The sequence below is a fragment of the Chrysemys picta genome, chromosome 8 (assembly GCF_011386835.1).
Source record: "Chrysemys picta bellii isolate R12L10 chromosome 8, ASM1138683v2, whole genome shotgun sequence".
In the NCBI taxonomy this organism is placed as follows: Eukaryota; Metazoa; Chordata; order Testudines; family Emydidae; genus Chrysemys; species Chrysemys picta.
In genome coordinates, this window is record NC_088798.1 from 24,374,360 (window position 1) to 24,398,491 (window position 24,132).

Sequence of the window (24,132 nt, forward strand, 5' to 3'; positions counted from 1 at the left end):
GTAGAAGGGTCACGTAGTTTTCCTGTTCCATAGCAATCTCTAGCTGGAATATCAAAAGGACTATTGGCTCCAGCGTAATTTAGAGCAGTTCCCAGGCTGCTCTGATATGCCAGTGGAATAACTTGGTGCATATCCAATTTGGGATTGGGTGAGGTTAGTTAACTACCTTTCCACCCTCATAACAGAAGATCTGAGCCATAAAGCTTTCCCATCCCAAAACACCACTAGGGTTTGGCTTCCTCTGTGAATCCCATGATTTGCTTTTTTGTTTTAAACAGTGGTTGCTATTAAAATGTCATTATTGCTGTCAGTTACCACACAGTATTTGGGATACCACTGTATCCTTGATACCCAGAATAGGAACTAGCTGTGTTACTTCTTTCTAATGAGGTTATCATCCATCCATAAGATGAAATCTATGTGTTCTATTACTTAAAGTTGCATTGACCTCTAGATTTTCATGCTCGAGTGTTTTATTTTCTCATCTCATGTACAATTATATTGTTTTTTGTATATTTTAAGCCTCTACGTCATCAAGTTATATAAGCGAAATTAAAAATAATCCGAATCACAGCTCTGTGGTGATTGTCCATTTTTGTCATGACATTAGGATTTTGCCTTGAGACCACTGTGCAAAATGTCTGATACTCATACCTTAACTAATTATTCAATCAAGGATTTGGCAGATCAGTCAAAGGGAAACCCATGTACAATGGACTGAAATTGATCACACTTCATTTCCCATCAACTGTCAGGCCAAATGGTGTCTGGAATGGTAAGTTAGAATCTTTGCCAGTCATTCTTGGGCACACACCTCCCTTCTTTTTGTTGCGACCCCCCCAGACTAATCAATGAAAGCAAGTGTCCTTTGATGTTAGTGAATGAAGCAATACAGAATTATTGCAGTCTTTAAGGGAAGGAAGACTATTGTCCATTCCATAATTGCTGCTGCATAGTCCCAAAATTGCCTACCCTTGTCAGATTGTCCCCACATGGAGGCTTGATTTCAAATATGGTGATCATTATGCATCATTTACTGTCACATAGACTACAAGTTCATCTGGAAAATGACAGAATTTTGCCCTCAGAGCTCTTTAATATGTTAGGCTTTTCACCTTGATTCCTTTTGGATAGGCTTGTGACACTTGCAACTTTGCTGATGTACTAGCAATTAGTAGGTGTTCATGACAGATTTATTACAGTCTTTCAAAGAATGATTAAAACAATGTTTCCTATAATGATTCCTGAATATGGGAACATAGGAATTATCATGCCAACACAGGCCAGTGCTCTGTCTAGTTCACCATCCTGTGTATGGCAGGGACCAGCACCAGATGCATCGGAGGAAAGTGCAAGAAACCCTGAAGTAGGCAGTTAAGGAATAATCTACTAGTAGTAGTAATGTTACTTTCTAACTCCCATCAGTTAGAGGTTGGTTTATGCCCTGAAGCATGGCTGTTTATGCATGAGGAGTAACTTTCTCTGATGCATTTATTTCTGACATGTCAGAAAAGTCATTTATTATTTAGAAAAATTTTGGTATTGTTCCCCTGATTACACTGGCCATTTGGGCCATTGCTTTGGGAATAGTGAACACTTCAAAAAATATCCATTGGTGGCTAAAATACTTTTGCATTAACAAACTTCCATGATGTACACTACCATTTCAGTGCCTTTTGAAAATATATCAACCTGTTATTGTTTTGCCAGACATCCAGTGCTTAATTCAGGATTCTGTTTAAACAAACCTGATTTCCAAACATTTAAAAAACAAAACCAAACCCTGCATGCAAACCAAATGCATGTGGCACTAAAATTAGCTGCTTCAGCAACTTGTTCAGTGTTTTTTAATTGGATGAAAACAATGTACCCATTGCAATCTCTTTCCCCTCCTTCTCCCCTCCCCCACGCGTGCAGCGTGGTTAGCTTAGAAAAGGTAGATATGTCTTCTGTTCCAAAATGACATGTAATAATTTAAAATGAAATGTGAGATAAACCTACAGTACTTATGGCAGTCTCTGGAATGCAACTTAATTGCTTTTTAATTATGCTAGAGGATGTCATCTGACTTGTTTTTCTAGGAACACCTACATTTTTCTTATTCTAGATCTTCTGGGAGACAGAAGAGATATGGCAGCAATGACAAGTTATGTCTAAATAACATCCCTAACATTAAACACTAGTCTCTGAGCAGAGTTTGGCTGATGGCATGTTTGGATGTGGAGTTCAAATGTTGATTGGGGGGTGGGGGGAGAGACTTCCCCTGGCTATTCCTTAGCAACAGGAAAGTATCCTAGAAATATGCACCACTCTTTCTAGCCATGGCCTATATGCACACCCCTTAGAAATAGCCAACAGGCCACAGGGGAAGGACAAGCTCCCAGTAAGGACTGTAGATGTCTCTCAGCACCAGGTAGTCAGTGGAATTGGTGCAACAGTAAGCAGGAGCAGGAGGGATGAAGTGATTTTAAAAGTCTGCAGAGGACCTCAAGTGTCAGATCTTTCTTCAATGGAAGTAAGTCAATTTATACCAGTTGAGGACTTGGCCCCTCTTTCTTAAGTTCTTGGCTGAAAGATCCACATAAAGTAAGCTCTATGCATCTCACTTTGTCTCCCTCAGAAGAATGAAAGGCTGCACTAGCCCTGCTTGAGTTTGAAGTTGTGGCTCTAGAGAGTCTAGGTTTGTCAAAGCTACTGTTTAGATGACTAAATCATCCCTTTTATTTGGAGCAATAAAGTTGGAAAGATGACCTACGTGCCTGATGCAGGAAAGCTACTTTCTGGTATGCCTACTGCACTGAAGAAACTGTTCAATATCCAAGTGAAACTGGTTCTGGACTGCTGCCAGAATCAGGGAGAACTACTGTATGGTGATCCCATGAGGAAGTGCTGGTTATATAATTTAAAGCTTTCTGATGACAGATTTAAGTTAGGTGTCCAGCTTTTCCTGTTTAAAAAAAACAAACCAAACTTCCTCTTGAATGGTGACCAAAACAAGAAGGGGTTAAAGATTCCCCGCCCCCCCAGACATCTGTAACGTAGAGCATCTTTCTCATTGTGAAAAATTCTCCAACTCATTCTGCTTTCTTCCCCTTGTCCTCTCCTAGCTCACAAGCTTTACACCAAATTCTAGGAGTGAAATTTGGAATTATTTAAATAAAAAATTAAGCTGTAATGTCACTCTTCCCTTCAAACACACTGTACAAGGGGCATTTGAGGGCAGAATAGAATCCTGAAGCATTTCCAACTTTTACAGAGGGGGAATTGGCTGGCTTCAATGGCTTTATGAAGAAAAATACCAAACTCTTCAAGCACCTTGTCTAGAAACCCTTGGAATAACCTCTGTTTTTCTGAGACTTCAGAAATAACAATTTGCATGGTTAAGACACTGCATTTGTGGCTTTATTGCATTTCAATGCAAGTGTTCAAGCTAAAGAACAAAAGTAAAGCAGTTTGATGTAATATGGATGTCTATTTGCACTCCTTTTAAGATAAACATTAGGCAATAACCATTTCTTTAGAGCCTATATATTGTTCATGTGATTCTCTCTCTCTCGTATAACAGCTAGTGTTCATCAACATGATACATTTCTCCCTGATTTTCCAGTTCTGTCTTTCATTGTGGATATCCTTTTCTCTTCTTTGATTGCTTTTTCTTTTTAGACCATTACTCTAGTTGATAGCTTCAGGTTATCATTGTATCCTATCTCCCTCTCCAATAAGCCTATGATTGATACTAATCTTCCTCCTGGGACACATTTATAGGATACAGGATGGAAACTATTCTCTAAATCTTAGCTTTATATGTGTGGACAATTTACAAGGTTGCACCTTATATTCACTTCAGGTGGCTTAGGGGAAAGCATCCACACCTTGTAATCATACTTCCTAATAAGAACAGAAATTTGTTTCATATACTATTTCACTCAGGATCATGCGCTGTGCTGGCTTATATTTTAAGTGACTAGTAAGGGCCATTTTTATACAGCTGGTCAATTCCCAGGAACCAAACTCATGCATTTTTCTCTCCAGTGAGAGGAGCCATATTTTAATTATTCTAACGCAAGCTTTAACTAGCAGGCAGTCCCTTGAAAAAAGTTAATGTGGCGGAAAACGCTTTGTACAAGCAAAGGACTCATCATTGACTAAAGTGCTTAACAGTACTTTCTATAAGAAAATTATCCCATTGAAAGCTATATGGAGTGCATATGGTTTTATTTTCTCTTGACGTAGGCTCATGTTTTGAAATTGAATTATATTTGTGTAAAGACCATTCAGAACTAGCTTGGGTCTGCCCATCACTGTGACATTAGGCAGATACAGACTTTGAGAAATCAACTCAGTATTAAAAACCAAGAGAAAGTCACTGCTGTGGGTGAGTTTATTCACTACATTTTTATTTTCACTGCTTGTCATTTTTATCATTAGAAAAATGAAGACAGAGTCTAGCTATGTAATGAACTCATAGTTTACTCAATGGACATTGAAGATACTTGTGTTTCTTTAACATTTGCATGTTTAAGCTATGCAGCACAAGAAACAAAGACAAATAATAAGTAGTTGGTTTCTTTTAGCTTTTATCTTTATAAACAGACCTGTTTATCTTTAAAAATAGGCCTGCCAGACCTTTTTTGAATTGCAAAGTTTTGCTGCAAATGCTTTTTGTTTGGCTGTGCATAAGGATTAGCACTATCAAGAGAAGTGGTATCTCCTAACCTTTGTCTCTTTGCTCAATGTCTGTCATTGGGTCTCTGTTTTGATGTCAGTCACTGCTCTCCGTTTATTGGATAAACAATACAGTTTTTTATGGCAGACTTTCTGAGGTTCCAAAATCTAATTCAACAACAAATAAAATTATATTTGCTCTTCTCTGCTTTTACACAGTAGACCTCACAATACTTATAAGCGTAGTAGTTACAGAATGAAAGTTCAAGGGATAGTCTGAGTTAGTGTGCACAGCCTGTAAATTAAGCTATATGCCCTCCCTGAAACTAACATCCACACAGAGAGTTGTGCAAAGCATAGCAACTGTGTTGTCAATGTGGAGCCATAGACCAGTGTGAAACAGCCTCATACTGCTGAGATCAGAACTCACAACTGGAAAGCAATTCCGTCATATATCTAAGACTAGAGAGAGATGGGCATAGATCTCAAAAGGTTGAACTTGGATCCACATCTAGACTTCCACAAAAATTTGTAAGTGTTCCAATCTGGAGTTTGGGTTGCAGTTTGTTATATGAAAAAAGGTTGGGTAAAAAATTCAAATCAGGATCTGAACTTTCTCACCACTCAGAGCTGCTTAGATCTGGTGCATCTTTTAACAGGTATTCAGGTGGATGGAGGCTGAGAATTTTAAGGCAGAGTTTCTCTCTCTTTTCCCACTTACTCCCTCTTTCCATGTTATTGAGAGGACTGAACCAGCATCCCTATATTGCAAACCCAAATAAACAAATAGAGGTTTCCAGGTTATTCTTGCAAGCATTTTTGGGCACATAATTGGGTATTTTGGAAATAAATTCTAGAGTGGTAGAGAGGGCAGCTGTACTTAGCCAGTGGAAAAGACAAGTTAAGCAACATGACTTGCTACATTGACTCATAGAGCAGAAGAAAATGAACTTTAGAAAAATACAACTTTGAGGGCCAAATTCTGCTCTAAGTTACATGACTCAGTGGGAGTTTTATCCATGTAACAGAGCAGAACTTTGCTCTAGAGTTAATTGATTAATCAGCTAGGAAAACGAAGGTCAGAGACATATTTTTAGGAGCAGTCTGGGATTATGTCCTTATACAATCATTGAACAGCAAATAATGACAGAGGTTATTCTAGACCTAACAGCTGAGAGTAAACCAGGCATAATAAACTACACTGAACTTGGAGAGAACTTAGGAGCTACTGTCATCAAGCGTAAAATGGTGATGAGGTTCTGTGGAAAGGGCAGTGATTAAAAAATACTGCACATTAGAAAAGTAGACATTGAAGTAATGTGCAGTGAGTTATAGAAAACTATCTGATATTCCGTAATGCTTAGGATGTTCACAGTGGGAAAAGAGGGAACTAGCTGGGATATATTTTGGAATGCTACAACAAAATTCATGCCAGTAAAATAGAATTTAAAATAGTCTGAAATGGCTAAGAAGGGAGATGAGACCTGAGGAGCAGGAGCTGAGGAGAGCACATCTACAATAGAACAGATTAGAAAATGGTTTTTTCTCTGAAGCAAATTTTGAATTTTTTTCATCTGAAAACCAATGGGGCTGGGCATTTTCCAGCACTGTTTTGCCTGAATATTTATATATTTGGCAGATAACAGCTGAAAATTTTATGTTGAGAACTTGTCCCAAAACTTTGTGATTTTGTCCAGCAATTTTCAAGTTGTGTGCTTTCTGTTTTCTGATGAACTAATTCAAAATTTCTAGGAAGGCAGACATTAGCCAACCCCCAGTTGTCTGTGTAAAAAATAAAAAAACGTATAAACATTTACAAAAATTGCAATGACACTGGGAAGGGAGGGTGTTACAGTTGCTGGTTGAGTTCCCCTTATGCTTGGTCACCAGACTGCTGTAGTGGACCCAAACCTTGGATCCCAAGTGCTTTTAAGCTTATTGAGTGAGCACTCACTGTCCCTATATCTGGCCTTTCAGGCACCCTCCCAGGGTACAGACTTCAATCTGGTGCCCCTTCTCTGGATGTGGGACCTGTGGTTCAGCTTCACTAGCCTCCAAGCTCAGTGCTAACCCCCCACATCTCCCCAATATATTATGCATGGCCTCTCCAGAGCTCCAGCCTCATGGTTACTCTGGATTACAGTTCCACCCTTCAGAGACTTCATGACAAAACAAGGGACACACCAAGTTGCAAAGGAATTTCTAAACCAATCACACTTTACTCAGACAAAGCATGAGAGATGTACAGATTTACAGAAAAATAACAAACATCTGCATGCAAGACCCTGCCTCAGTTTCCTTAGCCGACCCCTCTCCCCCTGCCTCCTGCCCAGTCTTGTCTTCTGGTTCTGGTCTGCTCTTCCTTGCTAGCAGCTTGGTTAACAGCAGACTCTAAAACCCATGTTTCTTCCTGTATCTCCATTGGGGTTTTTCCATTATCCAAACCTTGTTCTTGTAACAGTGGATTAGAGTCTTTAGTGTCAATTTTCTTCGGCCAGTCCTCTCCCCTTGGACAAATCAACAAAAGCTCTTGACACCTGTATTTTTTGTTTAAGTATCAGTGATTGGGCTATCTACACCCATTGTCTGCCTTTCTGCAGACATGTAAACCCCCAAGGACTAATTCTTTGCTCCAATGTAGTACTCTCATTATGAGAGTAATGAAATAAATGGAAATATCGCTATTCATAAAAATAATACGGCTATCTCCAACATTCTGTACAGAGGGAGGCTGGGAAATTATGATGCCCCAATTTAAAAGGTAGGCATTTTTTGGCTTCTTTTAAATAATAGCTCTTATTTTTTATATTGCTCTTACTTTCCACCTTGATTTGGGTGCTTATGGAGAGCAGGCAGCTGATATGATTTTTCATAAGCAAAAAAGGTCAATCTTTGGGGTCGAGGATTTTTAAGGTTTTCATTCCAGTTAAGATCTGAGCCTCGTTTTTTTGTTTGTTTTAAACAAACACTGCCAGCACTGAGAAATACCACATATGTGGAAATATTGCAGTGCAAAAGGGAATACTGTCTGTCAAGAATTCCAGCTTTGACAATGTGCTGCTAGCAGAGTCACTTGAGCAGTCTGTTGATATTTTGCCCTTACAATCTCAAATTTTTAGCTGAAGATGATTTGTCGAAAAGGGTTTGGGAAATTTTGTTTAACCCTTCTCTGCCTCACCAAATGGCCCCAATATGTCAGAAGTTGATATCTATTAGGGATGCTAATGATTCTGAACTGACATACTCGCTCTACTGAACTCAGTAATAAGCGACTCGACTCCAGAATATGTTTCAGTCTTTTTTTACAGGTCACCATTGTCAATATACAGAAATTAATTTTCCCCCGTAGGAAGAAAATGTTCACAGAGCTAGTAGCACTGTGATCTGCACCCAGGGCTTAACAAGCAGATTCAAACACCTATGTCTCTTCCTATGCCATTGGGTACAGTTACTTACTGAGCACTGACCTTAGGTGCTTAGTAAATAACTGTAGTATTTCCTAGTGAAGTATAATTCCAATGTTAGTTTGTTTGCTTGCCTCCTATGTTGTTGAATTCAAGACCTTATGGATATCAGCATTATTAGATATTTTGATTTTTATCACAAGGTAACTAATTACATATAAAAGTCAAAAACTTTGAAGCTTTACCCAATTCCTAGGGCTCCAGGCTCAAGGCCTAACCCTCTTAATTTAGGCATCCCCACCCTTTCCCAGTTCCTAGGGCTCCAGACGAAAAGCACCTAACTTTACTCTTCGGTGGGCTCCAGGCTCTACTCCTCCGTGGGATCCGGCCAAATACCCTTCCCTGTGGACTCAGAGCAAACACCCTTTCCCTGTGGACTCAGGCTTATTCTTTTGCGGGTTTATGGGATCTTTTACCAGTGAAAGAGCCTTACACAGTAGTATACTACATAACCTCTATTTATTAACAATCACCAAAAACAGACTACACACACTACACATACAGTGCTCACCACTCCCCATAAGACAGATGAACTTTTTTTGATGGCCAGTCAGGATCAGGTCCATCCGGGGGAATCCAGTTTCTGCACAGTGTCATTGGCAGAGCGTTGAGGTCTGGCAGCTTTGATCTTTGGAGCTATGTCTTGGGGTTAGTTCCCAAAGAAGTTCCTTTTGGACCCCAGTTTATATAGTGATATTTGAGTCCTTTTTAGCTATACCTTAACCAACCAGTATACTAAAATTTTACTAACCAATCCTAACATAGTGTAACAAAATTCTCTAGCCAATCCTATCCCACCACCTTAATTAATTTACGTCTAGAAAAATTAATTATATAACAGACAGAAACAATTAAAGAACCAGACAGCGATCGTACAGATAAACAATAGGGAAGTGGAGACCATAACGACAAAACAATAAAGAAATGAGGATTTCACAACTACAACTATTGATAAGTGATTTCTTGACAGACAGGATGCTATCAAACTAAGTTTTCTTTAACTATCTTTAGATCTATTTCTTTATCTGCTATGAGTGATCTGTGAGTCATTCATAGTCTAAAAATGTCCTGTACGTTATTTATTTGTGTTGTGGAAGTGCTCAAATGCCCCAACCACATTGTGCTGGGTCTGCATATGCACATTGGAAGCCATGAAACACGACTGAAAAAGTCTACTATCTAAGAAGACAGTTGAGGGAGAGGGATACAATTAAATATATACATTTTTAGTTATGCATTATATATAGTCTTTCAAAATAATGAATAAAAATATCTCTTCTATCCCAACTGTCTGCCCTTTTTTTGTGGGCTTCTCAGAGATGAGTCTTGAGATGAGGGTAATGGCCCTCCTAAAAAAAAAAAAATCCATATGTCAGGGTTTGCTTAGGTTTTTAGGATCTTCCATTTATAACAGCGATAATTACCTTTACAGAGAGCATTGCATGGAATTAATGACAGCCTAGGTTTAATGACCCTTGGTTATGTCTCAGTCCATCAGCTTTTCCCATCTGGCCATCAATCCCATGGAAATGCCCTGCACCTCCATTATTATTGCTTAGGTAGATGACAGTTCTGCTGCAACCAATGCCTTATTTCTTCCAATGAGAGAATCTTACAGCTAATACTTTCTTTCTTCTCACTTTAGTTATCTGCAGTATTACCAAGACACTTTACACAACTGGTACCCCAAATGATGAGGCTGTTGGCTGTAGATTTGCCTAGGACTACACCTTCAGGGTCCAAGACCCAGCTCTTCAAAGGTATTTAGGCACCTATCTGCTTCTTTAGGCACCCGAGTTCACCATTTAGGCACCAGTGCCACCTATACTGTAGGTGCCTAATTCCCACCAGCATTTGCAAAGCTGCCTAAGCCTGATGCCACTCCACCACTAATGAGCAGCTCAAGCCAAAGCCTCGGAGGCCTCAAAGCAGAATTCTGTGCAGAATTCTCAGTTCTGTAAGGTCTCCAGTGTAGCCGCTCTCCTGCCGGCATAATTAAATGACCGCAACGAGCAGCGTTAGCTATGTTGGCAGGAACATAGTGCTGTCCACACCAGCACTTTTTCCAGTGAAATTAATGTCGGTCAGGGGAGTATTTATTTTTCACACCCCTGACCAACAAGTTTTACCGACAAAAGTGGTAGTATAGACAAAGCCCTAGACAGGGGATCATCTGTCTCTCCAGCAAGGCCTGATCCCATAGGTGTGCTCTGAGCATGCCTAAGACAGGGTTGCCACCTGGCTGGTTTTGTACTGCCTTGCAACAAAAACAAAAAACAAACTTGGGACATGGTAGAGTGCTTTGCAATTCACACCCCCGGTAGTCCAGCTGGTGGTGTCGTTTTAAGATAAGGTACAAAAAAAGATAAAATATTAACAACGCATAATCAGGAGTGGTCAAACTTACCGAACCTCTGAGCCACAAACAATAATCTTCAGATGTTCAAGAGCCGCAAGAGAGACACACCTGCCCCACGGGGCAGCTGCTACCAGGGTTTGCAGCTTCTGTCCGGATGCCCCCTCCCTTCCCCCCGCTGGGCTAAAACCCTTAGACCCCACCTCCCTGAAGAGCAGAAGCTCCTAGTCCCACGACCCCGCTGCAGGGCAGAAGCCCTGAGCTCCCCCCTGCCCAGTAGGTGGAGAATGGGTGGGGGACTGTGCGTGGGGGCCTCCGGGAGCCACACTTTAACTGTGAAAGAGCCACATGTGGCTCATGAGCCACAGTTTGGCCACACCTGACATGTATTGTGGGCAGGTTGTGGTGTTGGGTGGGAGAGGTTGTGTCTGGTGTGTGTGTAACATGGTTCTCTATTACTAAAAAAAAAATTAATTACCTAGTTTAGTAATAATTAATTGGCACTGGGTCCTTTCAGTTGGTTGGGGATGGAAGGCCAGTGGTGGCTGCTATTTGTTAGTGTGTGTGTGGGGGGACAACCAGTGGCTGGGTTATATTGGGGGTGGGGGCTGACGGCCAGTGGCTGGGTTATATTGGCGGGGGTGGGGGTGGCGGCCAGTGGCTGGGTTATATTGGAGGGGGGTGGCCGGGTGTTGCGGGGCGGGGGCAGTTCCAACTAAGAACTGATACTTGTCACACCCTGCAGCAGTAGGGCCAGATGCAGGCCAGGTGAAGGGACAACACAACACCCACACAAGAGTTAGCCGGGGCACAGGGACATGTAGGGTGAGTGTGAGAGAGGCAAACAGCAGTGTCAGGGCAGGAAACCAGCGCAGAGGGGTGCCAGTGAGAGACATTAACTGAGCTTGGCCTGGAAGCCTGCAAGCATCAATTTGCTTGGAATACTGACTGGACTGGAGAGGCACTAGGCCCCTAGAGCCTTGTCTCTCGGCTGTCCTTCCACAGGAACCCAAACAGTTACCACTGTCGCTCACTTTGAATTGTAACTGTTAAGCTTCTGTACTTAGAGTATCTGCAACCTTTGCCTTTCTTGCCAACCCTAGTAAGATACCCTTTCACTCAGCCATGAGTCTGAGTGGTTATTTGAGCCCACTAGGGCTAGTGCCTACAAGACCGAGCTGCGGAAGCACTTTCAGTGCTTGCCTCCAAGTCATGGTACTGCTGCCACGCTCTTGGCACCTTAGGGGTTTGGTGTACTCCAGCACTAAGCAGATATAATAATTAGAGAGCTGTCGAACATGAGCAGGGGCTGGAGAGAAAGAGCGATGGTTTCAACTGCTAGAGCATGGGCTACCTAAGCAGTTGATCTGGCTTCGGTGCCTGCCTCCAGGAGAGTGTTCATTGCTGAGGTTCCCAATTAGAGAGAGGCACCTACCTCAGGCACAAGGAAGGAGACCAGGTCAGCTGCTTAGGCACCTAAGCCCCTCTCCCTGTGACTCTTCTTGGCATTTCACTCCTGGCTAGCTTAGGAGTCACCCCATTCACCTTATTGGCTTCTGAAAATCCCTTCCTTAGGCACCTAACTCTCATCATGCATTGTAGGGAAGCCCAGGTGCTTTGCTGGGCTATGAGGATTCCACTGGCCGGGAGACCACCTAGGAATTAAACATCAATACACTGAGCGGAGCAACACCTCAGTACCTTGGAGGTTCTGGGCCCCAGTCTATAGCTGTAGTTTTGAGAGTAAATGAAACTCCCAGTAAAGTCAACGGGAGTCGCTTGCAAGGAGCAGCTGCAAAAAATCAGGTTCCAAGTAGTGCTCAGGAAGTAAGTGGGAAATCACTGACACATTTTTCACAAAGGAAATAGTTGGGTGGGAGCAGGAACGAGAGGGCATGTTAACAGATATGTCACCATTCATGAAAATATATCTGTTTAAAAAAAAAAAAAAAGGTTTTCATGGTTCCAATGATGGTTGTCCTTGTTTCCTTGCAATTGATGGGTTCTTTGGCAGGCTTTCTAAAGAAACAAATAAGTTGTAGCTCAGTAGGCAAGAAACCAGCAGAAATTGTTTTAGGTGAAAATGCCTTGCTATGTGGATATTTAAAAGTATGTGAGTTAACATTGGTGCTGACTATATTTCCTTTAACCTCATTAGCAGTTCATCTTGCTTTTCCATGCATGACGCTGGAGCAACTAGTTCACCTTAGTGCCTTCTGGTACGTAATTCATCAAAGTGGCAGACGAGTGCTTGAAGGAAAATGCATGTAAATACTCATTAGGAACCTGACTCACAAAGGCATGAATATTTCTACCCATATCATTAGGTCCCTCAGGATTATAGTAACGCATGTGTGTGAATGAAAATGGACTTAGCTCTGTGTGAAAAATGAGACTATAACACCCCTTCGAAATACCACTACACAAATTGTTTAATTTTTTTTAGTAATTCCATTGAAAAGATTGTTTTGTTTTTTTGTTAAGATTATCTTAATAAAAAAAATGATTCTTCAGTGGCTGTTTCCACACACAAATCTTCATTAAGATGAAGTTGAGATTGCAGTCAGTTATATGCAGTTTCAGTGGATATTACCTTCCAAGAATGGAAGAGGAAATAAGTAAATAAATAAACCCTCAATTGTTAGAAACCTAGGATGTCCCAATCTATTCTAAGGCTTGTCTACATTACCCACTGGATTGACAGGCAGCGATCAATCCAGTGGGGGTCGATTTATCGCGTCTAGTCTAGACACAATAAATCGACCATCGAGCACTTGTCCATCGACTCCGGTACTCCACCAGGGCGAGAGGCACAGGCGGAGTTGACGGTAGAGCATCATCTGTCGACCTACTGCAGTGAAGACACCATAGTAAATAAATCTAAGTACGAAGACTTCAGCTACGTTATTCATGTAGCTTAAGTTGTGTAACTTAGATTAGATCGCCCCCGCAGTGTAGACCAGGCCTAACTCTGCTCCATATTGATGCCTTCCTAGCTTATACCATGTCAAAGATGTGCATCACAGAACATTGCTTTTATAATGTTTTTCATATGTACATGTCTCTGTATTAAGTGTAATGATAATGTCACCACACTAACTTCTGCTCTTTTTGTGCAAGTACGTTAATAGGAATATGAGATTTATGTATGGAGACATGTGTAATGACATGGATAATTGGCTGCCACAGGGCCAAATCTCATGGGCGCTGAGCACTCCTGTGAGGCACTGAGGCCTAGATCCTCAAAGGTATTTAGGTGAGTTGGCTGCCTAAACACCTTTCAGTGTCTGGGCCTGAATTCCCTTAGTGGTTTTCAGGATCAGGCCCTTACTTCAGGCCCTTTAGCATGTTATGTTGGAATTTGTAAATAATAATACAAGTGTCTGTGTCTGTGTTTGTGCACATTGTAGATGTCCATAAAGGAAGCTGTGAATTACCCCAGCCACCTTTACTTACATTGGTAGTATGTTGCTCCACAAATACAGTATATTCCTGATTATCCAAATAGTGTGGGGGAGATTGACATGGATTTTATTCAGATAATCAGGAGTTTGGATAATTGAGAGGGCAGGAGCCATTCAGCCCCAGGATTTCCTCCCTTGCCTCTGAGAGCTTGATGTTGTCGTCCTCCTAGTAATGCCCCTCGGGGATCTCTGCTCTGTTATCCAAATTTCCACATTATCTGAGTCCCTTTCTTGTCCCCCACCATGAGAGAGCTGCCTTCTGCAGCATGTGTCCCATGCTGAGGGACAAGTAAGGGATTTGGATGATGCAGAGTTTCAAATAATAGGATTTCAGATAAATGATAGACCCATTGATTTCAGTGAGGCTACACATTGTGAGTAAGGGTGGCAGAATCTGGCTCTGTACAGTTACAATTAAAACAATCTAGCTTTTATGATCTGTGATCAAAAGTAACTGGCTGGCTATGGTAGACCTGGATAGCTAAGGCTATCTATTAGGGCACTGCTGGGGGTGCAGGGTGCAGGTAGTTTGGGTGCCTGGCTTGAGAAGTGTAACTTTGACTTTGCAGTTCCTGGCATTCTAATCTTGGGGCAGTTTGTGCGGATGGTGGTGGGTTATTTTGTTTTTTCACTTTACCATTTTTGAAAAGCACTATTATGTCAGACCACTGATACGCGCCTGCAACCGTAACTCCATCTTAATAAGGGTTTTGAGGGAGATTTCCTTAGTTTGGTCATTGGACTGGGGAATGGAAGAGGCTAGGTAAGGGGGTGGGGGAGCTTTGTCACCCTGGCTTCCTGAAGCCTGCAGGAAGGGACTCTCACTAATCTACACCTTCTGTGAATCTTGGGAGGGGAGCCTCTCTCTTGTAGGCCTTATAAGGTGCACAAGAGTATGGGAATCAACTGCTGGGAGAGCCATGTGGTCTGGTGAGGAATCTCACAAGCCTTTATAATCCTTATGATTGTTAGGGTGGCCAAACTTCCCCCCTCACAGGCCTTGAGGTTTGTGGTTCCCTCATCCCTAAGACCTATGGGGTGACTGTAGGTCAGGGAGCGGGGCTACAGGGAGCTCTGGGGAGAGTGTATTTGTGCTCATGGCTTTTAGGGAGGGGGCTGCAAGGAGCAGTGAGGGCAAGGCAGGAGAGCTTAGCACTGCAGAAGGAAGGAAGGGGAAAGTACCTTCCCTGGCTTATGCAACAGATGAATCTCCTGTTGTTTACAGCAATGGGATTCCCTGCTGATGAACCACAGGTGGCTTGTTGAAAAAGGTAGTGAAGTGCTAATTCTAATGCTTCCTGCTTGACTTCTCCCCCCGCTCCTGAGTATCCCTCTCCTCACCTGGATCCTGTGCTCCTGACAGCACCCCTCCCCCAAACATCCATGCCTCACCTAATCCTCATTTCTCCCCAAGGCCCTGTTCTCCCCCTCATTAGCCCCAGCCAGAGACCTGTTGCCTCTCAGGTCTTCATGCACCTGTGTCCTCTCTCCTGCACTCCACCCCCTAGAAACCTCATGACGTGGGGGTGAAGCCTGCCAGTTGAAGGAGGAGTCCAGGTGTGGAAGGTGTTCATGAGCAGCTTGCATGTAGGAGTCATTGTGGGGTGCACCAGCATCTTTACTGCCACCTCTCCCTGAGGAACCTCCTGTTATTCATCAGAGAGGAACCACAGAGCATGATCAGAGAACCTCTTGAGGTCCACGAGGTGGGAGATGGATGGGAGTGGAGCTTGAGGGGCAGGGGAAGGAGATCAATGGGGGCATTTCCCACTTCCTGCGGGAAGGGAGAAGCCCCCATTGAGTCTCCTCAGCCCCAGCTCCGGAAGCTGACCAGGCTCTTTGAGTTCTCCCCCTTGCTTCCACAAACCTGCATGAGGATCCTCAGCCTCTTTGCAGGTTTGTTGTAAGGACAAAGTCTCATTTCCGTTGACAAGCCTTCCAAGTCATGGAGTTAGGCAGTATGAGCTCTGTCTGCATAAGGAAAGGGGCTAGAGACAAGTTTGTTAAACACGGCCAGCTTAGGTCTCCAGCATTTGTGTGATGAGCTGTGCACTCAGGTCACCAGAACTGATATTCCTTAGCAGTGTTACTAAAGCCAATGTTAATTGCTCTGGTAATTTGAATTTAATCATCTACATTTTGCTCCGGGGCTCTAGATCTCAGCTAAGGGAATCCATACAAGTGGGTTAACTTGCCTTTTTTGCTATAAAGTGGGAAACAGACAAATATCATTAGAATATGTCTGGACTTGTGCTTAACAGCTCTAGTTTAGGGTTTCATAGTTCAGGAACAAGTTGTTAGACTTGCTTCAGATTTTATAGGAAAAAAGCTAATTTACATATTTGAGAACAATATACATAAAAGGTGGGGCTGAAATCAGGTTTATAACAGAAACTCAGTTGCTCTCTTAACTATGACACAATGGCTGTCACTGTTAATGATTCAGTGCTTGGTACATCTTCTCATGTACAGCTGTAAAATGTAACATTACAGTTAACAAAGTTATTATCATTGGCACCACTTATAGGAAATTTTGCTATCATGATTCAAATTTTCTTCATTTTATGTGACATTTCTAGTGTCACTGCACTTGTAACAGTGACTGTTGGAGATGGTGCTAATTGATAATTTAGTACATAGAGAATTTGCATATCTCTTGCAAAAATCAGGTATAGTTATTTAATAGAATTTATTTACTGATTTCTAGAATACTCATTTCTGAGTACAGAATCTGAGATGTGATACAAATTTTAAACAAAGTTTAAAACAAAACTGTGCCCAGTGCCCACAAGAACCAGAAGCTCTTACTAAGAAAAGAATTAAAACCAGAAAAGGAGAGCTGGTGCACCGTAGACAGTACAATGTTGTGCTGACCTAAATAGAAAGACTTAGCATTGAACCTTGGGAATCTGATGGACATCATCAGAGAGGATGATCCATAGACAAGGTCCCTGGTTAAAAACGGCCTTATCCCCAGAGGGGAACTTGGGATGGTGAGCACAAACAATGCAGGTGACCTCAGTTTTCTTGGAGAGACAGAGGGATATGCTAAAGTACTTTGTGCCAGCATTATGCTCTTTGGAAATGTAGGGTCAAATCCAGCCCAGGACAGCACAGCAAATGGAAGGAGACATGTAGGCTACTGCATTCTCCTTAATCGAGGAGAGACAATCTAGACCAGTTCAACAAATCGTGAATGATGCTGCAAGATATCATCATTCCACAGGAGCCTATTTAAGGGCCGCATCATGAAACAGTTCTGTCTTCTTAGTATAGTATATTATCACTGCACCTTGTTGCATACTGCGTATTTGATTATCGTTAGCTTTCCTTCTTTCTTTTTCTTAATTCTCCTGTTAAACAATGGGATAAGATGTATTTACAGATTGATAATGATGGTTTATACATCTTTTAATAGCCTGGTTTATTTTCATGGAAGTTTGTGGTTTTCCTCTCTCTCCCATTGCCTTGTAAACACACATTGTATGGATGTACTCCATCTCCTGTTACTGTGTATCTTTTGAAGATCACTTGAAAGACAATCTAGAAAAAGTGCAAAGCACTAGTTATCAGTGCGATTGTAAAATATGTGTATGCATTAAAGACAAAGAAATGTATTAATAAAGCACTATGATAATCTTGACAGTGATTTTGTTTAAAACGAGTGTAGTTACATGCTGAACCTGTATAACATTAATGCTGCAGATGACAACCCAAGGGAGACAATTTGCTGACATTTGGCACCAGAGAAACCTGATTAAAATATTATTTCCATTCACCAAAGCAATGTTTTAAGTAACAGAATCTGTTATAACATATAAAAATGTTAATAGAAAACAATTACCTATCCGAGAGGGTGTTTGGAAAGCACTCTGAGATCCTTGTACTAAAAGGTGCAATATATGAATAAACTAATTAGTAATAATTATTTTATTGCCTAGTGGATGAAAAAGTGATTGCAGTTAATTTTGAAGTGTTTATTTCTTTGCAGCCTTTGAAAATGCACTGCAAGAGTTGTGCACTGGTAACCAGTTCTGGACACCTTTTGGGAAGCAAACAAGGCAACAGAATCGACCAGACTGAGTGTGTAATACGAATGAACGATGCACCCACTCGAGGTTATGGAAAAGATGTTGGAAACAAAACTAGCCTTCGAGTCATTGCACATTCTAGTATCCAGAGAATTTTGCGAAACCGCAATGAACTGTTAAATATGAGTCAAGGTACTGTGTTTATCTTCTGGGGTCCCAGCAGCTATATGAGAAGAGATGGAAAAGGTTTGGTTTATAATAATCTGCAATTGATGAATCAGATACTACCTCAATTAAAAGTATATATGGTTTCTCGGCACAAGATGCTTCAATTTGACGACCTCTTCAAACGGGAAACTGGCAAAGACAGGTGAGGAAATTTATGAGGGTACATTTGGGGAAATTTGCATAGCTGCAGAATAATGGCGTTTACACTCATCAGCCTCAGATTAACTCAGACGGAACATCATGCCCGTTAAATGTGCTTGTGGTTGTAATATGATTTTACATGCTAAATAACACTTAGCTTTTGTAACTTAAATCCAAAACGTGTTATCAAAATCATGTGCGTTGAATATTTGTCCATTAACTCATAACACTAAAACCAGTGTGTGTTGTATACAATTAAGCAAGGGAATTGCAGAAAGAAACAGCCAGGAGATAGACACTGTGTTTTAAATCTCACTTTGGGCTAATAAACCTGAAAGCAGTTTTTTACTGGTTTTGAAAAATCAGAATTGATAGGTTTTACTTTCATATGGAGGAAATGCTACTGTTCTGTGAATTATAATGGCTACTTATTGAATTTAAGCATTCTTGAACATTGCTGCTGTAAAGCTTCCTGTAAAACAAATACACACTTTTTTCATATATTAGTTGCTTCTGAACAGTTCATCTTCCATTTACAGCTTGGAAAAAAAATTGTTATTATAGTTAGTCTCATAAAGATGTATCTGTAACTTATAGACTGATCTTCAAATGAAATTTTTAATAAGTGACCCACTGCAGGACTGGAGTATTTATATGCATAATGTAGGTAAATGGGCTTTTAAGCCAAGGACTTTCTCAAGAAAAATACATTTGTTTTTATTTTTATGAACTCATTATATTTGTACACACTAAATATGCAGCAGTAAAAATGGTACAAGGTCCCCACTTCGATACAAATGAAGAGGTGAGTACACAGTGCAGTAAGTCATTGTGAACAGTTTTCCTCACCTAGAAACTTACTGCAAAGTCCAGCCCATGCAGCTGGTCTTAGTACTGGGGCAACCACAGGGGATGTGGGGGATGTGTCCTGTCTTCCAGGCTGCGGGCAGGGGCAGAGGCAGAGCCACTCCATGGCAGACTATTACACCCTATTGGCTGAAGAGACCGTCTTTTGGTTCTGTGTTTGTACAGCACCTAGCATAATGGGGGCATGGTCTATGATGGGGGCACCTAGGCGTTACCACAATACAGATAATAAATAATAACGATAGGTAGCTGTCCATGCCCTTTACAAGCCCACACTGTAAGGTAAAGGACCACTGCAACCAAGATACAATGTATCCTCTGGCCCCAGCCTACCTTGTGCATTGCTACCTAAGAGTCCCCCATAGGCTAGGGTTCTCAACGGGGGATGCAGTACTGCCCCCTAAATCTTGCCCCTCCTACACTGGCTCCACTGTCAGGGAATCCTCAGTGGCTCTGGAGGTGTGAACCGGTCTTGCCGGTATAAGCATAATGTAACTATGTCTAGGCCTACTTGTTAAAGATCCTCTCATGTTCACCTTAGAAGAGGTGGCAGGGCCTCTCTTCATTCACTGTAATTGCAGTGGGAAACGACAGCTGTGGTGGGGGGGAGGGGGCGGCTCTACCAGCACAGAAAAAACTCTTCCCTTTCCTAGTTTGCTCAGCCAGAGCAGAGAAGAAGGGGAAGCTGACAATCCCCAGGGAACTGTGCATTTAACACTTTTTTGGAGGATGTATGGAATTAGCTGCATCCCCAGTATACAGGGGAGTGAAACTTAATAGCAAGTGTAATGAAGTGTCACTGTGGGCTAGATGGGGCATTTAGGCTCATGCTCTGCCTATCGGGCAGTGCAGTGCTGTATTCTCCCAGTCACAATACCTCCCCTGATCCCCTCTTGCTCTAGAGAAAGTAAGATGTAGCACTGCTTTTTGAGATGCAGGATACGTCTTGCCCTGCTGTCTGGCCAGCTCTGCTGGCTACACACGGGGGAGGGTGGAATCATGCCTCCTCACTTGCAGTGGGGATATCCTGCACGCAGCAGAGATCTGAGCAGGCTCTTTGTGTGCACAGAGTGAGGGCTTTTTACGCCTCTGCAGTCACATCTGATCAGAGCTCTGTCTTGTCCTGTAGGAGAAGTGAAAACCTCCTGAAGGAATTTTGTCCTTTAATTACCCTATAGCTGAGTTTACTGGGAGCCCTGTTCTGGGCACCCTCAGCTCCCAGTGGGTACCAAAGGCACTCGGATCCTTGTAGCATTCAGTCTTACAAACAGGTTCTGTTGGTAATAAGAAGGTGCACATGCCACTGTACAAGAAATGCTCCTTTAGAGGACACCTCTGACCTACTTGAAGGACTAAGAAGATTAAAACAAGAGATGAAAATAAATGAAAAGGCAGCAGAAAGGAAGGAGGAAGGAAGATGAAAGGAAACATGGGCAGGAAGGAATTTGTAGAAAAAAGTCAATTACAGAGCTGTGGGTGCAGGAACAGAACATTGTGTAACCAGAATGTTCTCTACTCAGTGTACTTTTTTTTTTTCCTATTGAGTACTACTGAGTTATTGACTGCAAAAAACAAAGGGGGAGAAATCTGATTGCAAGGAAGCAATAATCAAGCCATCCATTTCTGTCTTTAGTGTTATGAGAAAAAGGATAATTGGATGTATTGTGCTTTATAAAAAAAGGGCTGATTTTTAAAACTGAAGGAGAACCTTCAGAAAATGTCACCAATGAAATAGTATGGCAAATGACAGAGGCTGCAGAGCAATATACTTTGATATTACAAAGTAACTGTACTTGAAAATAACTTTGTAATTGAATAAGGGTACATTAAGAAAATATGATTCAGAACCAATATTTCAGTAATTAGATAAAGGAAGCGTAAATGAAATAACTTCAGGAAGAGTATTTCCATAGAGATTATAAATGAGATTTTGGTGGAGCAGAAAGGCCTTTAATTGTAATTTAGTGTGCACTACAGAATTATCAGCACAGTGTGTTAGTTCATCATGTAAAAGAATATCTGATAATTCCCCCTAATAAGCACATGACAGCTCTTTGTATTCTTTCATTACAGCTGATTAGAAGTAAAAACAGTAGATATTCTTTTGTTGGACTCTTGTTAAAATCTTTTATGAAAAGGCAAGACAATGTAACCCTATTTCTATACTGTAATACTGCAGAGGTGGCATCTAGAGAGATGGAAGCATTAACAGTGGTACTTGAACAGGTTTTCAGATTTAAATTCTTTATGCTTATTGATTGTCTTTTATTTAACGTTTGTTTAAATTCCTTTATTTTTCCTATTTATTGAAACCTCGAGAGTTACAGTAACTAACATAATAATTGTCTAACCTAAAAGGGCCAGACCCTTCTGACAAATGCCCTGGGTTTTCTGAGCTGTGCAAACCCTAGACATTGGGGGAATCTTGTCTGTTGAGAACAATCTATTTTCCCCAAATCTCTCACTTCTGTGCCATGCAAACAAATTCTCCTCCTTGAATCCTTATCCCTTCCCCCTCCACCTCTGAGTTAGAAAATTATTATTTGTATTGCAATAGTGCCTACAGGCCCCAACTGAGATTAGGGCCCCATTGTGCTAGATGCTGCCTATACACATAGTGAGAAACCACTCCCTGCCCCAAAGAGCTTACACTGTAAATAGACATGTCAGAACATAGGGTAGGAGAAAGGAAGTATTACTATCCCCATTTTACAGATGAGGACTCGAGGCACAGAGAAATTAAAGGTCAGATTGAGGAACAATTCCTCGCATGAGCAGTCCCATTGATTTTTGCACAAGTAAACTTTAATGTAAATCGGCCTACCAATATGAGTAAGGGGCTTGGAATCTTGCCTTAAATGACTTGCCCAATGAGACACAAGAAGTCATTGGTAGAGCCAGGAATTTGACCCCAATCTCTTGAGTCCCCAGCCAGTGCCTTAACTAGAAGACTGTCCTCCTTCTGCAATAATCTTCATGATCAACTGCTGGTGGAGTGAGGTGTGGGATGGCACAGATGGACTCCAGCAGTCTCAACCTCATACACATCAGAGGTGGTGGTAAAGTGTTGTTTAAAACTCTCCCCCTATGCCAGAAGCCATAGAATGCTAGAAAATGGGCCCTGATAGCTGTGGAATTTTAGCTGGAGAGAGATTGACTTTTCATGGCATGAAATTCTCTGCCCAAATACCATGATGATGGGTGCATACATGGATGGAAGGAAGGGCTGCTGTCTTTACTGTTCTCCCATAGCGGACAAGTCCATTCCTGAGGTGAGTCAAGTAGACTAATTTATGCTAGCCATTGGCCTCCTCATCAATAGTAAGGGATTGAGGCTAATAGAGGCATAAATGGTTCCTTGGAAGCCTCAGTAATGAACCTATAAGTCAAATAAACACCCAAGAGTGGAATCAGATATGCCCCTTTTAAAGACTGTTCCCAGTTTACAGATGTTCAGTTAGCCAAGGAGGAGCCAGCCAACCCAGGATATCTGGGTTACTCCTCAAATGGAATCCCACATTGTTGTTCAAAGATCCCAGATGCCATTAATGACACTCAGGCTAGGTGGAGTCAGAGTCTCTGATCTTGTGCAAGAGGTGTCATGTTATGGCTAATGGATGGCAATGGCTTTAGTCACTGAAGAAAGGAGATTCCCTGCTAAGAATCACAATTAGAATTCTCAGGCATGGAACACAGAGTGGCTGAGACATGTCCACAGACCAGCACTTGCAAAAGCTCATTTTGGCTGGATTGAGCTCCTGGGGCCAAATCCTGGTCCCACTGAAATTCTGTGCATGTCTACATAGCTCTCGGCAGCGAGCCTCTGGGGTCAACAGATCTGGGCTAGTGCTAAAAATAGCTGTGCAGAAAATGCTTTGAAGTTGCTTGGGTGGGGACGTGCTCGGGTCCCACAGCCACAACTTCAAAGCACTGTCTACACAGCTATTTTTAGAGCACTAGTGCAAGCCCTGAGCTGAGAGGCTTGCTGCCAGAGGCTGTGTAGACATACATAATGGGACCAGCTCTAAATGGCATCCTGTGTCGCCATGCATTTGGGTGATGGCTTCCATTAAGCAATTATCGATACAGAGTATTTTTCTGGTAGTTAACTAGTATCAGTATATAAACACAGGTTTGGAGGCTACAGTTGCTTAAGAAAAATGTCACAAAAATATTAATGTTTCTGTGCCCAAAATTAATGACAGCAAAAGAGGTGTTGGTTGCCCAATTTTCATAACCTTTCACAACAATGGAGAAAACTGCCCAGAAATTACTTTAGATATTTCAAGAATGATTTGTCATCCTGGAAACTTAATTATGTTTTTACTTTTAGGAAGATATCCAACACTTGGCTTAGCACAGGATGGTTCACAATGACTATCGCATTAGAACTCTGTGACAGGATAAATGTTTATGGCATGGTGCCACCAGATTTCTGCAGGTAAGATGTATTTTGGAAGCATTATTTGCTAGCCAGGTTGAACATTGGAGATAAATATTGAAATCTTTAATTTTGTTTCCAAGAAATATGTCTACAGTCCTCTTGAAGCAATTAATTAACATGTCCCAGGATCTGGTTCAAGAAACAACAAACAGCATTTAATTCTGGTATATAAAATATTAAATGTTTTTGTTCGTACAGTGGGAGAATTAATCCATCTTGTTGATGTCTTTTAGCCTTTGAATATTTATCAGCTAAAACTAATGCAATAATTGGCATGAAATTAATCTGGAAAATATTAGTTTCAATCCTCCACTGAAGGGATTTTTCATTATAGAAGGAGGGAAGCTCTGACAGTTTGACTAGTTTCTAAACTGAACCATTTATGAAACCAAAATTAAGATCCCGGTTCCCCTGACATGTAAGCCCTACACATCTGGAAAACTGGCCACCTACATTGCCCCCACAAAATCTG

The 24,132-nt window shown here is 41.6% G+C and overlaps 1 protein-coding gene across 4 annotated transcripts in view; it reads left to right on the top strand.

Moving 5' to 3' along the window:
* The window catches only part of ST6GALNAC5 (ST6 N-acetylgalactosaminide alpha-2,6-sialyltransferase 5), a 160,014-nt gene that overhangs the window by 51,756 nt on the left and 84,126 nt on the right, over positions 1–24,132 (top strand). For all 4 annotated transcript variants that reach the window (XR_256458.5, XM_005302396.5, XM_005302395.5 and 1 more), the window contains exons 3-4: positions 17,941–18,350; positions 23,550–23,657. Coding sequence is in view for 3 of the 4 variants with exons in the window: in XM_005302396.5 (XP_005302453.2) it covers positions 17,941–18,350; positions 23,550–23,657 (518 nt within the window). In the remaining variant the exon portion in view is untranslated. The remainder of the gene's footprint in view (positions 1–17,940; positions 18,351–23,549; positions 23,658–24,132) is intronic.